Source organism: Myxocyprinus asiaticus, chromosome 2 (genome assembly GCF_019703515.2).
Source record: "Myxocyprinus asiaticus isolate MX2 ecotype Aquarium Trade chromosome 2, UBuf_Myxa_2, whole genome shotgun sequence".
NCBI classification, from domain to species: domain Eukaryota; kingdom Metazoa; phylum Chordata; class Actinopteri; order Cypriniformes; family Catostomidae; genus Myxocyprinus; species Myxocyprinus asiaticus.
In genome coordinates, this window is record NC_059345.1 from 64,017,710 (window position 1) to 64,033,781 (window position 16,072).

General features: G+C 38.2%; 1 protein-coding gene across 4 annotated transcripts in view; it reads right to left on the minus strand.

Annotated features, from left to right (window-relative positions):
• LOC127455972 (multiple PDZ domain protein-like) overlaps nt 1-16,072 on the minus strand; it is a 139,056-nt gene that overhangs the window by 60,144 nt on the left and 62,840 nt on the right. For all 4 annotated transcript variants that reach the window (XR_007899768.1, XM_051724213.1, XM_051724221.1 and 1 more), the window contains exons 15-18: nt 13,736-13,903; nt 11,657-11,830; nt 10,783-10,992; nt 918-1,073 (exon numbers count right to left, since the gene is read on the minus strand). Coding sequence is in view for 3 of the 4 variants with exons in the window: in XM_051724213.1 (XP_051580173.1) it covers nt 918-1,073; nt 10,783-10,992; nt 11,657-11,830; nt 13,736-13,903 (708 nt within the window). In the remaining variant the exon portion in view is untranslated. The remainder of the gene's footprint in view (nt 1-917; nt 1,074-10,782; nt 10,993-11,656; nt 11,831-13,735; nt 13,904-16,072) is intronic.

The following is a 16,072-nucleotide window of genomic DNA, read 5'->3' on the forward strand; positions in this document are numbered from 1 at the left end:
AACTTCAAGCTTGAATTGCTCCGATGGTAGGATTATTCCTTACTACAGTCTGTGGACAAAATTGTGTTAATTTTTTTTTTTATGTGCTATTTTTTAAAATATTAAACCACAATGAATTAACGCATTGAATTGACAGAGCTAGTTTCAAAATCACAATTAATTTCTTTGAGTAAAACTTTAATGAGAAAAAAACACTGAGTGCACCTTTAAACTTAAGAAAATACTGTACGTAAATATGTACATTTTAAAGAAATATTCATATATCCTGACAGAAGGAAGAGGTTATTTTAAAAATATACTTCTTTTATAAGGTTTCAAAGCAGTGTCCCTACTTTTTGTCAGCACTCTCAGTTATGTATGAAAACATGAAAAAAAATCAGGCAAAGTCGACCTTCATTCTAAAGGTCTTCTTTCCATATTTCACCTGCTATGAGGTCAACAAGGTCACAAATGGTCTGGTGAGTTTTAAGTAATTAAGTGTTTTTTTTTATTTTCTGTATCGAGTTTTTCTAATATATTTTCGGATTCTCATGATATGTCTCCTCTGTCGCATTTAAAATAGGTTCTGTTATCAACTAGTAACACCAGAAAAACAAAATGGCTAATGCATTTCATACAAATATGACCAAAAATATGGTAATTTGGTCAAGACAGTCAGTGTCAACTCAATTCGTCTATTCACTGAAGTGACTGCCAACATCAGCTCACTATGTTTTGGAACAGAACTTCAGTATACAATCCTGATGAAGCTATTAAAAATAATATCAAAGTTGTGTATGGGCAGGATTATCCACAGCTTTCCGGCCTTGTATATGGTTAACCAGCTTAAAGCCAGTCCACCTTATCAAGCCAAAATCTGATTTTATTGGACATTAATTGTGCCTGAATGGATCTGATTGGTTGCATAATCTGTATACCTTGGGTGTGGAGGACTGTCTGGTCATCTGATGATCAGTGTTGCAAATGCTGCCGTGTTGAGCGATCATCGACGCCTGCAACACCTCATCCTCATCTTCGACAAATTGACGCTCAAACGCCTTTTCGTCAGACAGGTCTAAATCACTGGAGTTGATCTGGAAGGGGTTTGTCAAGCAGATGACAATGATAATTTCAACAGAGACAGATAACAGAATGATTGTTAACTCTGGTCAAAAAACAACAATAATCATAATAATAATCATAATAATAATAATAATAATAAACAGATGGTTTGCTGGACTAGATTTAAGATGGTTTAGCAGATCTCTCAGCCTGGCCCAGCTGGTTTTAAGCTGGTCAGCAGACTGGTCTCCCAAACTGACCAGCTTCCCAAAACTACGGTGGCCCATGGCTGCACAGCTCAATTAAATAAAAAAATAAAAAAGATGAAAACACAGCATTAAACCACAGCACAACAATTAAGCCAAAACAAAACAGAAAAGTTGCATCACAATTACATAAAACCACAGCACAACAAAATTATGCCACAACACAACAGAAAAGCCATAGTACAATGAAACTAAACCACAACACAATGACATTAAGTTACAACACAATATAAAAGCCACAACATAAAATTAAGCCACAACATTATAGAAAAGCCACAGTAAAATAAAACGCAACACAACAAAATTAAGCCACAACATGACAAATTTAAATAGCCAACACAACAGAAAAGCCACAACACAATTAAATTAAAACACACTACAACTAACTTAACCACATCACATAAAAAACAATTAAGCCAAAACAAAACAGAAAAGCCAAAACACAATGAAATTAAACCACAGTACAACAAAATTAAAGCCAAAACAAAACAAAATTAAAAACACAACAAAACAGAAAAGACACAACACAACACAATTAAATCACAACACAATAAAATTAAATCACAACACAGATAAATTAAGCCAAAACAAAACAGAAAAGCAACAGCACAATCAAATTAAGCCACAGCACAATAAAAAAGCCACAACATAACAAAATGAAGCCACAACATGGCACACATGTGGTTTAATGAAATTAAACCACAGCACAACAGAACATCCACAACACAACAAAATTAAGCCAAAACATTAAAGAAAAGCCACAGCACAATACAATTAAACTACAGCACAACTAAAAATAAAGCCACAACACAACAGAACATCCACAACACAACAAAATTAAGCCAAAACATTAAAGAAAAGCCACAGCACAATACAATTAAACTACAGCACAACTAAAAATAAAGCCACAACACAACAGAACAGCCACAACACAAGAAAATCAAGCCAAAACAGAAAAGCCACAGTACAATGAAATTAAACCACAACACAATGAAATTAAGTTACAACACAACAAAATAAGCCACAACATAAAAAGCCATAGTGCAATTAAATAAAACCACAATGAAAAAGCCACAGCACAATATTATTAATCCACAACACAATGAAATAAACCTTTTCGTTTCTGATCATTTCGTTGTGTTTTCAGCTTTTATTTGCTTTGTTACTTTTGTTGGGTTGTGCACCCCTGGGCCACCGTATAAACCCCTCTAAAACCATCAAAACAGACCAACCTAACCAGTTTGGCCATGCTGGGAGGCAGACTAACATTTCATTTCAAATGGCTTGTTTGTATGACCCTCAAATGTCATGCATAATCGTCTTCTGAATATTTCTTCTGAACTTTAGTGATTTTTCAATGATTTCTCTTGCTAACCTTGGGCTAAAATGTTATTCATCCAATAACAATAACACATGGTGTCTGCCCTTCGTAAATGCTGAGATGTTGTTCCTACAACAGAACCTTGCACTAATAACACGCATGTTTTTGTATGTTTTTTGAGCACTGACCACTGCAGGCTCAGCATGGAACATAATTTTCTCTTCCTCATCATCCCCAAAACCTTCCGTCAGCACCAGAGCCAAGAAGATGGAGGAAGAGACATGGAAGTGTCACCTTTCTGAAATACCCATGCTCTGGTAACGTTTAGATCAGACTGAGACTAAATGGCTGAATTTGATTGGGTTAGAAATCAACATCCGATTTTGCATGTTAGTAGTGCAAGGCTGGTTAGCGAGCTGATTTGTTTATTTATTTTAAACATATTCCTAATTGCTGTTACAGCATTAAAAGGGTCATATCATATTTTTTTATTGCTTATATTGCAAGTTTTTCTTTTTTTGCACCAAAACAGTTGTAAGTTAGTTTTTCACAACCAGTTTCCACCCTCTCTCTGACCTATAGAATTAAAGACTAAATTAATTCCATACATCAAGCTCTTAAATCTGAAAATATCTAGGAAAATTTGACGCCTTGTGATATGACCCCTTTAATATTTATGATCAGATCTTGAATTTGAATAATTTTGATATGCACTGTTTTTCCAAAGCTAAACAGGAAGAAATGCTTTGGTCTCAATCTGGCTTCTGGAAGTGAGTCATTTGAACCGTATTAGGAGGTGATGGTACCCTATCGCACTTGTGAGAGCAGAACTAAAGGTTTCGACACATACTTAAAGCTGCACTCGAGATTAAATCTTTGGGGGAAAAAAGCCTGATCAGATGACCCACAATGCACTTGACAACCCACTGTACACGCTTATGTTCCAAACCTCAAGGTCTTGGGAGAGAAAGAAGGAAAGATGCCAAAATGTGCACACAATAACAGAATAATGGAGCCGAGATAACAGCCTTGGAAGAGTGGAGAGGTTAAGATGAACTACAGCCTCTGAGAGCTCTTCTCAAAGATACAGACGCACTGCTCTAAGGAGATTTCATTTTCTGAGGCCTTAAAATAATACTGATCCACAGCATGAAATATTCAAAGAACCGGCAAAGGAATCCAGTTCTTGTAGCCGCTAGTTTCTATAACAAAGAGAAACCTGAATGCACAAAGAGAAAGAGAGAAACTTCTCCAGAAAGAGCAACAATGACAGCCCACTTTATCAGTGGTATTTATGTATTTTCCCATTAAACACTAAAGACAAATGTAAAAGACTTAAATTCTTTAATGAGTGAATGAGCTACAGTGTACTTTTCCCACAGAGCACTGCGAATGAAGCAAACAAAAAAACAACAACGCAATATAAAATTGGCCTACAGTTTCTGAATAAGAGTATAAAAATGATTTTTTAATATGTTTATTGAAAAACATTTGACACTCTGATGAGCCAAAACATTATGACCACCTGCCTTATATGCTGTGGGTCCGCCAAAACAGCGCCGACCAGGCAAGACATGGACTCTACAAGACCCCTGAAGGTGTCCTGTGGTATCTAGCACCAAGACATTAGCAGCAGATCCTTCAAGTCCTGTAAGTTGCGAGGTGGAGCAACCATGGATCGGACTTGTTGGTCCAGCACATCCCACAGATGCACAATCGGATTGAGATCTGGGGAATTTGGAGGCCAGGGCAACACCTTGAACTCTTCATTATGTTCCTCAAAACATTCCCGAACAATGTGTGCAGTGTGACAGGGAGCATTATCCTGCTGAAAGAGGCCACTGCCATCAGGGAATACCATTGCCATGAAGGGGTGTACCTGGTCTGCTACTATGTTTAGGAAGTTGACACATGTCAAACTGACATCCACATGAATGGCCAGACCCAGATTTTCCCAGTAGAACATTGCCCAGAGCATCACACTCCCTCCGACTCATCGGACCGCCAAAACAGCGCCGACCAGGCAAGACATGGACTCTACAAGACCCCTGAAGGTGTCCTGTGGTATCTAGCACCAAGACATTAGCAGCAGATCCTTCAAGTCCTGTAAGTTGCGAGGTGGAGCAACCATGGATCGGACTTGTTGGTCCAGCACATCCCACAGATGCACAATCGGATTGAGATCTGGGGAATTTGGAGGCCAGGGCAACACCTTGAACTCTTCATTATGTTCCTCAAAACATTCCCGAACAATGTGTGCAGTGTGACAGGGAGCATTATCCTGCTGAAAGAGGCCACTGCCATCAGGGAATACCATTGCCATGAAGGGGTGTACCTGGTCTGCTACTATGTTTAGGAAGTTGACACATGTCAAACTGACATCCACATGAATGGCCAGACCCAGATTTTCCCAGTAGAACATTGCCCAGAGCATCACACTCCCTCCGACTCATCGGACCAGGCGACCTTCTTCCACTGCACCAAGCTCCAGTTCCGATGCTCGTATGCCCATTGTAGGCCCTTTTGATGGTGGACAGGGGTCATCATGGGCACTCTGACCGGTCTGCGTCTACGCAGCCCCATACGCAGCAGGGTGCGATGTACTGTGTGATGTGACATATTCCACCCGTATCCATCATTACAATTTTCTGTAACTTGTGACACAGTAGACCTTCCGTCAGTTTTGACCAGATGGGATAGCCACCGTTGCCCTCGCACATCGATGACCCTGTTGCCGGTTTGTGGTTTGTCCCTCCTCGGACCATTGTCGGTACCATCTAACCTTGACATGTGGCCTTGTAAGGAGATGATCAACGTTATTTGCTTCACCTGTGAGTGGTCATAATGTTTTGGCTAATTGGCATATATACAAAGTAGTAGTTTGAGAGTGTAGGGAGACTGATTAAATTACATTATACTTAATGCAATTTATATTCTGGGAGTGGGTGGTCGCTGCTGAGCTCTTTTGCAGGGATTTGGTAACAGCGACTTCTCTGATTGGTAGATCTTGTGCCTTAAGCCCTAGGTATACTTCCATTTTGACATGAACACTCAGTGTCTGTGTACAGTCGAATGCGAGCCTGTCAAAATATACTCCATATAACTGTGCGCACATTTACAGGCAGTTGGCGCATGCGAGCTACCACTGCTGTGAGACATCGGACTTTCTCTTCGGGAGTTTAGACCCATAAAGATGTCTTTATATTCCTTCAGACTTAAATTATACAAATGCAGGTATCTCCTGACCTCCTCACACATGCGCTCTTAACTTGAACATCTACTGTTGTTGTTTTTACCTTCATCTCCTGATGTTTAGCAGCGATTACACCTTCTAGCACTTTGTGACAGCAATGGCTCAAATGTGAGTGTTGCCACCATGTGGACCCGCTAATTAGTGCAAATAACCCTTTCAAAAATCGAGAGATCATGGCAAATTTGCTGGAAACTTCTGTCAATTTAATTCAGTGCGATTAATTATATAAAAAATAAAGTGTTAAGATTTATGCAATTAATCATGTTCCCAGAACGTAATGAGGAAGATTCCTGAGCAATTCAAGATTGAAGTACCACCTGTTCTCTCCAGGGGGCAGTAAGTGAAACTTCAGCTGTATAGGCAACACGCAGTTGTATGGAGAACCAACCAACCCTTCAGCAGACAGCACAACATGAGGACGCATTCTTGCATTCAAAACACAGCTTGGAGCGCAAATCCTAACGCAGGGATCTCAAGACATGTTTTTCTAAATATTAAACTATGTTTAACTTGACAAAGCGACCTAAAAGCAGTACGTTCATGATGCGATGCAATCAAAGTGAGAGGCTCCAAAAGCATCCGTCTGATGTAGATATACATTGACGCGTCCTTAGAGAAGCCATTATTATAACTCTTGGACTGATTGACAAATTAAATTGCAAAATGGATTGCTGTGAACTGTAGGCCAATGTTTGGCTTATGTTCAATAATATGCAATTAAAAGAAACATTGGATTCTAAAGTCACTTTTTGTATTGTTTTATCAATGCTTTATTCCTCTGCCACAATAATGTAATGTGTATATATATATATATATATACAGTGGTGTGAAAAAGTGTTTGTTTGCATGTTTGTCACACTTAAATGTTTCAGATCTTCAAACAAGTTTAAATATTAGTCAAAGATAACACAAGTAAACACAAAATGCAGTTTTTAAATGAAGGTTGTTATTATTAAGGGAAAACAAAATCCAAACCTACATGGCCCTGTGTGAAAAAGTGATTGCCCCCTAAACCTAATAACTGGTTGGGCAACCCTTAGCAGCAACAACTGCAATCAAGCGTTTGCGATAACTTGCAATGAGTCTTTTACAGCGCTGTGGAGGAATTTTGGCCCACTCATCTTTGCAGAATTGTTGTAATTCAGCCACATTGGAGGGTTTTCGAGCATGAACTGCCTTTTTAAGGTCATGCCACAGCATCTCAATAGGATTCAGGTCAGGACTTTGACTAGGCCACTCCAAAGTCTTCATTTTGTTTTTCTTCAGCCATTCAGAGGTGGACTTGCTGGTGTGTTTTGGATCATTGTCCTGCTGCAGAACCCAAGTTCGCTTCAGCTTGAGGTCACGAACAGATGGCCGGACATTCTCCTTCAGGATTTTTTGGTAGACAGCAGAATTCATGGTTCCATTTATCACAGCAAGTCTTCCAGGTCCTGAAGCAGCAAAACAGCCCCAGACCATCACACTACCACCACCATATTTTACTGTTGGTATGATGTTCTTTTTCTGAAATGCAGTGTTACTTTTACGCCAGATGTAATGGGACATACACCTTCCAAAAAGTTCAACTTTTGTCTCGTCAGTCCACAGAGTATTTTCCCAAAAGTCTTTGGGATCATCAAGATGTTTTCTGGCAAAAATGAGATGAGCCTTAATGTTCTTTTTGTTCAGCAGTGGTTTTCGTCTTGGAACTCTGCCATGCAGGCCATTTTTGCCCAGTCTCTTTCTTATGGTGGAGTCATGAACACTGACCTTAACTGAGGCAAGTGAGGCCTGCAGTTCTTTGGATGTTGTTGTGGGGTCTTTTGTGACCTCTTGGATGAGTCGTCGCTGCGCTCTTGGGGTAATTTTGGTCGGCTGGCCACTCCTGGGAAGGTTCACCACTGTTCCATGTTTTCGCCATTTGTGGATAATGGCTCTCACTGTGGTTCTCTGGAGTCCCAAAGCTTTAAAAATGGCTTTATAACCTTTTCCAAACAGATAGATCTCAATTACTTTCTTTCTCATTTGTTCCTGAATTTCTTTGGATCTCGGCATGATGTCTAGCTTTTGAAGATATTTTGGTCTACTTCTCTTTGTCAGGCAGGTCCTACAGGTGTGGCAGTAATCAGGCCTGGGTGTGGCTAGAGAAATTGAACTCAGGTGTGATAAACCACAGTTAAGTTATGTTTTAACAGGTGGGGCAAACACTTTTTCACACAGGGCCATGTAGGTTTGGATTTTGTTTTCCCTTAATAATAACAACCTTCATTTAAAAACTGTATTTTGTGTTTACTTGTGTTATCTTTGACTAATATTTAAACTTGTTTGATGATCTGAAACTTTTAAGTGTGACAAACATGCAAAAAAATAAGAAATCAGGAAGGGGGCAAACACTTTTTCACACCACTGTATATACAGGTGCATCTCAATAAATTAGAATGTCATGGAAAAGTTCATTTATTTCAGTAATTCAACTCAAATTGTGAAACTCGTGTATTAAATAAATTCAATGCACACAGACTGAAGTAGTTTAAGTCTTTGGTTCTTTTAATTGTGATGATTTTGCTCACATTTAACAAAAACCCACCAATTCACTATCTCAAAAAATTAGAATACATCATAAGACCAATAAAAAAAACATTTTTAGTGAATTGTTGGCCTTCAGGAAAGTATGTTAATTTACTGTATATGTACTCAATACTTGGTAGGGGCTCCTTTTGCTTTAATTACTGCCTCAATTCGGCGTGGCATGGAGGCGATCAGTTTGTGGCACTGCTGAGGTGGTATGGAAGCCCAGGTTTCTTTGACAGTGGCCTTCAGCTCATCTGCATTTGTTGGTCTCTTGTTTCTCATTTTCCTCTTGACAATACCCCATAGATTCTCTATGGGGTTCAGGTCTGGTGAGTTTGCTGGCCAGTCAAGTACACCAACACCATGGTCATTTAACCAACTTTTGGTGCTTTTGGCAGTGTGGGCAGGTGCCAAATTCTGCTGGAAAATGAAATCAGCATCTTTAAAAAGCTGGTCAGCAGAAGGAAGCATGAAGTGCTCCAAAATTTCTTGGTAAACGGATGCAGTGACTTTGGTTTTCAAAAAACACAATGGACCAATACCAGCAGATGACATTGCACCCAAATCATCACAGACTGTGGAAACTTAACACTGGACTTCAAGCAACTTGGGCTATGAGCTTCTCCACCCTTCCTCCAGACTCTAGGACCTTGGTTTCCAAATGAAATACAAAACTTGCTCTCATATGAAAAGAGGACTTTGGACCACTGGGCAACAGTCCAGTTCTTCTTCTCCTTAGCCCAGGTAAGACGCCTCTGACATTGTCTGTGTTTCAGGAGTGGCTTAACAAGAGGAATACGACAACTGTAGCCAAATTCCTTGACATGTCTGTGTGTGGTGGCTCTTATTGCCTTGACCCCAGCCTCAGTCCATTCATTGTGAAGTTCACCCAAATTTTTGAATCGATTTTGCTTGACAATCATAAGGCTGCGGTTCTCTTGGTTGGTTGTGCATCTTTTTCTTCCACACTTTTTCCTTCCACTCAACTTTCTGTTAGCATGCTCAGATACAGCACTCTGTGAACAGCCAGCTTCTTTGGCAATGAATGTTTGTGGCTTACCCCCCTTGTGAAGGGTGTCAATGATTGTCTTCTGGACAACTGTCAGATCAGCAGTCTTCCCCATGATTGTGTAGCCTAGTGAACCAAACTGAGAGACCATTTTGAAGGCTCAGGAAACCTTTGCAGGTGTTTTGAGTTGATTAGCTGATTGGCATGTCACCATATTCTAATTTTTTGAGATAGTGAATTGGTGGGTTTTTGTTAAATGTGAGCCAAAATCATCACAATTAAAAGAACCAAAGACTTAAACTACTTCAGTGTGTGTGCAATGAATTTATTTAATACACGAGTTTCACAATTTGAGTTGAATTACTGAAATAAATGAACTTTTCCACGACATTCTAATTTATTGAGATGCACCTGTATATATTATTTCAATATATGTATTTATAATTATTTCATAATTATATTTATATATACGATTAATTGTGATTAATTCAGTTAATTAATCGGCATACCATGTAATTAATTCGATTAAATTATAATCGATTGACAGCCCTAGTTATAATTAAAAAACAATTTCTGTATGGTGCACTGAAAACCCTTATAAATTGACTCAATTGATTGAGTAATGGCATCTCCAAAACTTGTGTAATTAAGTTCACTTAACTTGGTGTTCATATAGAATGAGATTAACTATTTAAGTTAAGGTAACTAGATGCACGTAGATTGAACTCTTGCTATTTAAATGTTGTTTTAACTTAATAATTTTAATTGAATGGACTCAAATTTATTTCATACAAAGCTTAAATAATGAAGATTATAACTTATTCTATGCCAATCCTTAAATAAATGTATTTCTCTACAGAAATGCCTAGACACATAGTTTAGTTGCACATGCACAAGGAGAACTGAGAGTGTTAAAAGAGTCACACTTGACCAAAGTGGACACAGATCACCGTAATTGTGACATCACACCAAACAACCATTAGCAACAAAACAACATAAATAATACTACAAAAGATTTAGACCTCTATAAATTCTTAATAACAACAATTTAAATGCCCCAGTATGTTTCCTTTGACCAAGGAAATAATTCAAGCACAAGGCATTGTGGGTATTCCCCATAGCCTCAATTTTGTATTCAATAGTTTAAATGAACACTTAAAGTCTTTGGATTTTTAAGAAAAATAAGTTTAAGAAACTTAGTCATTTGAGTTATGAGCTCAAAACTTGACATTTCAAGTAATGTTTATTGAAGACAACTTGATTTTTAAATAATGAAAATAAATGGGATTTTTCTACTTTCAAAACAGAGTTCAGTAGTGATAAGACTGTATTTTCTTACCGGCAGTGGTTTGGCCACCCCGATGCGGACAGTGCCCATATTTGCTCCCTTTAGTGCCTGTACTGCCTCTTCTAAACTGGCACTCTCCAGGTTGATGTTGTTGACATACATGAGACGGTCTCCTGGCAACAAGCGTCCATCTCGCTCTGCTTCGCCATCAGGAACTAACGACCTAATCACAATCACCGTCTTATCTGGGTCCATGGGGTCCTGTACACACGCGCGCGCACGCACACACACACACACGCCATTTAGATGTGTGTTTAAACCATCATGACGATTAAACCATACTAAACTTTATGCATATAGTTTTCTAATGTTGTCATCTCCTTAATAAATGCTTCATACGTGTCCACTTTACAATAAGGTACATTTTCATAGGTTACTATTGTTGAACAAGTGTTATAAATCATTTATAACATTAGGTAAAATGGCTAAGTATTTGGCAGGTATTGCATTAAAGTCACCCTTTTTATGCATGTTGTTATGATCACATATCAATGACTTATAATGCATTTGTAAATGAATTATTAGTAAATAATATAACTACTTTATAAACCCTTAACAAAGGGATCTCATTGTAAAGTGTTACCGAGAGTCACACATTTTGTGAGAAAATGCAAGAAGCTAAAGGTTGCACCAAAATGTAAATTAATATCTCTGAACATGTTTAAGATATTTATCCAAAAGTGCTAAAAGAATCATTAGTGGAATCATTAAGGAACTGCATTATTTAAGTGGAACTGGAATCAGAACCACAATCTTTACGATTTCCTGTCAAAGATCCTTCCTTTCTTACCTGAAGATCTACATTTTTGCAGACTTTCTTACCGGGCAGTCTCAAAGTTTTTACCCCTTCCTCTCACATTCTCACCTGGTAATCAAGAATGCTGAAGCCCAGCCCACTTTCCCCTTTTTCCAGTTCAATTTCCTGAATCTCTATTTCCCACATCGCTAGCGGCATTCCAGCAGACTCTTCATTCACATTATCTTTCATGTCGTCTTCGGATTTTCCAGCAACCAAGAAGTCCTCAAGCTCATCTTGCACCTTTGCAAACAAAATTACGACAGCCTTTGATTCTCAAAAATCACCATTAATTGTTCAGAAGAACAAAATATAATTCTCATCCACCTTGATGTAAAAGGCAGATGAGAACAGGGTTGCACCTGTTATTTGAAGGTAAAATATGTCATGCATTTGGACATGAAGAACATCTCATAGTTTTATCTTTCCTTTGAGAGCTATTCAAGACATGCAGAGATTATAATCTGTCCACTTGCACTACAATCTGATATAATTCTAATCTGGGAAAGTCTGACAAAACTACTCAGGATTTCATGAATAAAGTCAACTTGTGTAGAACTTTATTGACACAAAAACACTTAGACGTAGATGATACCGTTTGAAGACAAACTTTGAGGTTGGCTTGAAAAAGCCTTGTCTGAAATTTTAAACACATTTTACAAGTTTGAAGTTGCAGTAACCAGGTGTTTCCAGCATGTTGCTTGGCTTTGCTAGAATATTTATCAATTAGCTAGGCATCGCTAGCATGATAGCAACATGCTACAACATGTTTTAGCACTTAGTTAGGCACTGCTAACATGTTTAGCATGTTATTAGCATGTTGCTAGCATGTTTTAGCAATTAGCTAAGCATGGCTAACATATTGTGCATGTTGCTAACATGTTTAGCACTTAGCTATGCATTGCTAGAATGTTTTAGCAATTAGCAAGGCATGGCTAACATGTTTTGCATGTTGCTAACATGTTTAGCACTTATCTAGGCATTGCTAGCATGTTTTAGCATGTTGCTAGCCTGTTTAGCACTTAGCTAGGCATTGCTAACATGTTGCTATCATGTTTTAGCACTTAGTTAGGCACTGCTAACATGTTTTAGCACTTAGCCAAGTATTGCCTGCATGTAGTTAGGTGTTGCTAGTATGTCTAGCACAGATTTGTGCATGTGGCCTGAAAGCTTTAGCAGTAAGATCTTCTACTGAATCTACAGTGTGAAACACACAACGTGACCAGTATAGTCTGATTCCCAAACAAATTACACTTGTAAGTTGATTCTTTTAAATCTATAGCATGGGACATACAGTGGACCAATGTTGTCCTGAACAAATGACTCAAATAAGCAGGTTATTTTGAATCACAGCGGGAAAACCCAGCGCAACCAGTGCGTTTCGATTCCAGAATGACTGACTCTTGCAAGTCGATTCATTTGAATCCACAGTGTGAAACACAAAATCCGACCAGTGTACTTAGATTCCCGAACTAATTACATTTATGAGACTTTATTTTTTAATCTTTAACATGAAACATACAGTGCGACCAGTGTGGTCTGATTTCCGAAGTAATGACTAGTATTAGCTGCTTCTTTTGAATCCACAGTGTGAACCAAAAAGTGTGAAATTCTATAAAAACTAGTATACAAACTTTTGCATGATTTTATGGGGATTCTTTTCACAAAATTCATCATAAAATACAATAACAGGTTAAGCGGTGCATATAATGGTCACGTGTAGCGTGTTAGCATTAGCGCCATGAAAGCAGAATATAAACAATACAAATCTACTGCATATGTATTACTCTAAATCATCATCGAGTAATAGCTTCTTTTACTGATCTCATCTAGATTCTATTAATAGAATAAGACATGTAGTCACTGATAACACATAAAAGTTACATTTTAATGTCAGATTTGTTCATATTTTACATATAGTCTGTTGTCAGGTCAGCATGCATCTTATTTTCTTCTAAACACCGGAAACAGCAGTGTGGGCGGTGCCCAATTGTTTGGAAACAGTATACCGTTTTTCAGCTGTTTTGACTTTCTAGCTCTGAGCGAAGAACGAAAATGAAATTAGCCGTAAATGTATCGGAGCCTTACCTGTGACAAAATCACTTTAACACAAAGCCTCTCCAGGCGTATTGCTTTAATTTAATATACCTGAATTGTGGACTCTATGGCCACATCCCCTGCTTGTAGTTGATAAGTTTGGCTGTCAGTCATCAGAGGGGCGGGTCTACAGCAGACCATGGTAACACAGATAGGAAGTTCCTTCAGAATGTTGACAACCTCTTTATGAGTCTCTCCTCTGAGGGAGATGTTGTTCACCTAAACACACACACACAATATAAATAAACAGACAATAATGCAGCAATAAATTACTGAAGTTCAGGCATGAAACTCTACATAGTGCAAGCTGATAGGTTCTTTAAACTTGTTATATGTTAGCCAATCAGCTCGGTCTCATGTGATATGTTAAGCCAATCTGCTCGCATGCTGTAAGCCGATAGGTCCTTTGACAAGTAATAGGTTAGGCAATCAACTCAAACTCTGCAATGAGCTGTAAGAGTTTTTCTCTGAAAATTTTAATTGCTCAGGTGGTTGCTGTTTTTTTTATTTTATTTTTTTTATCTATAAGCTTGCACAGTAAGGTCAGCTTTTGGCCATGACACATAAGCATGTTTTTTTAACAAGGTAAGCTTTAGCCAAATCTGGCCGGGCACACATCACTATCTTAGATGATTATTTTAAATAAATCCACACATAGCTAGGCTAAGTCACTAGTTAAATGAGCTCTGGGCTTTCCAGGTCAAGGTACACTTTATGAATCAGGTCACTAGCCATTCGGCCAAGCTGGCCAAGGCACACTCAGCTAACATACACTTCGTACACATGGCTCTTCAGAGCAGCAGCAGTATACAAATTCTGATGGTAAATCTGCTTGGTTGGGGGCACTGTCTAATTTTGCAGCATTTCTTACATGCTCGATGAAGCATGTCTTGCGTTTCTCTAACTGTGCAGCAGCCGCAGGATGTCCACATGCCTAACTGAGTATGTCTATGTATGTTCTAGCTGTAGAAAGCAGCAGCAGCATAGCAGATCTAGTCCGCCAAGACCAAAATGCTATTAATGTGTCATACCCACAAAGAAAATGCTAAATCTTTCCAAGCGTTGTTATGACTGAAGTGCAGGCATTAAGCTCTACATACTGCAGGTTCTTTGAACTTGTCAACTGTTAGCCAATCGGATCGCTCACATCTGATATGTTAAGCCAATCGGCTTGCATGGTGTTAGCTGATAGATCCTTAAACCTTTAAATGGGTAGCCAATCAGTCATACCCACATTAGCATGCTAAATCTTTCAGAGAGTTGTCATGACTAAATTTCAGTTGTTGCAAAGGTGTGTGTGTGTTTGATACTCAATATTGGAGGAACCAAATGTAAACGTTTAAGAATCTGCCATTGAAAAAACAAAAAAATGACAATCCTTACATGCACATTATTTTGCAATTAAGGTCCATTTTCTATTAAAGCCTTTAAAGAGGTTTACATGGTCCACAACTATGGAAATATTCCTGTATACTGTACATGGTAATCAGCTTTTTCCAAATAAACTAAGACATGCACCTTTTTTCCCCCACTATTCTCTTGTTGCAATATTGGAGTCTTTACACCGTATTTATACATACCCATCTGTACATTAATTTATTTTAATGCTATATAAAAATAATCTGTTCCAAAAATGTTTTTCCTCAATTAAACACTTAATTTGCATGATTTTGTTTACAATTGTTTGTCTCATAGCACACTTAATTACTTTTGCTTGGACATGTGCAGGACTTTTTGGAATAACATGTTTACGTGACACATACATACAGTGGCAAGAAAATGTATATGAACCCTTTGGAATTACCTGCATTTATGTATAAATTTGTTGTTTGAATTTACAATAATGAACAAACAACCTGTTTTAACTAATAACACATATTATTGTTTTGTTCTTGTACATATTGAATATATAATTCAAACATTCACAGTGTAGGTTGGAAAAAGTATGTGATCCCATTGGCTAATGGCAACAAAAGCTAATTAGAGGCAGGAGTTGGCAAACCTTGCACATATTAATGAAACGAGATTAGGTGTGTGTTAGAGCTATTTTGACTTATGAAAAGCACTCAAACATTTTGAGTTTGCTATTCACAAGAAGCATCGGCTGACATGGACCATGCCTCGCAAAAAAAATGGATCTCAGAAGACTTACAATCAAGAATTGTTCCTGTGCATAAAGCTGGAAAGGGTTACAAAGTTATCTAGAAGAGCTCAGATGTTCTTCTGTCCACTGTTAGACAAATTGTCTATAAATGGAGATGACTGACTCAAGATGGCGCCGAGTATGGCTGCTGCGTTGCGAGCTCCAATACAACATGGTAGTGTTTTGTTTGTTTTGTTCACAATTCTTATGTTTTTTGTCTTGGATGTTGTCTGCCTTATTGTCTA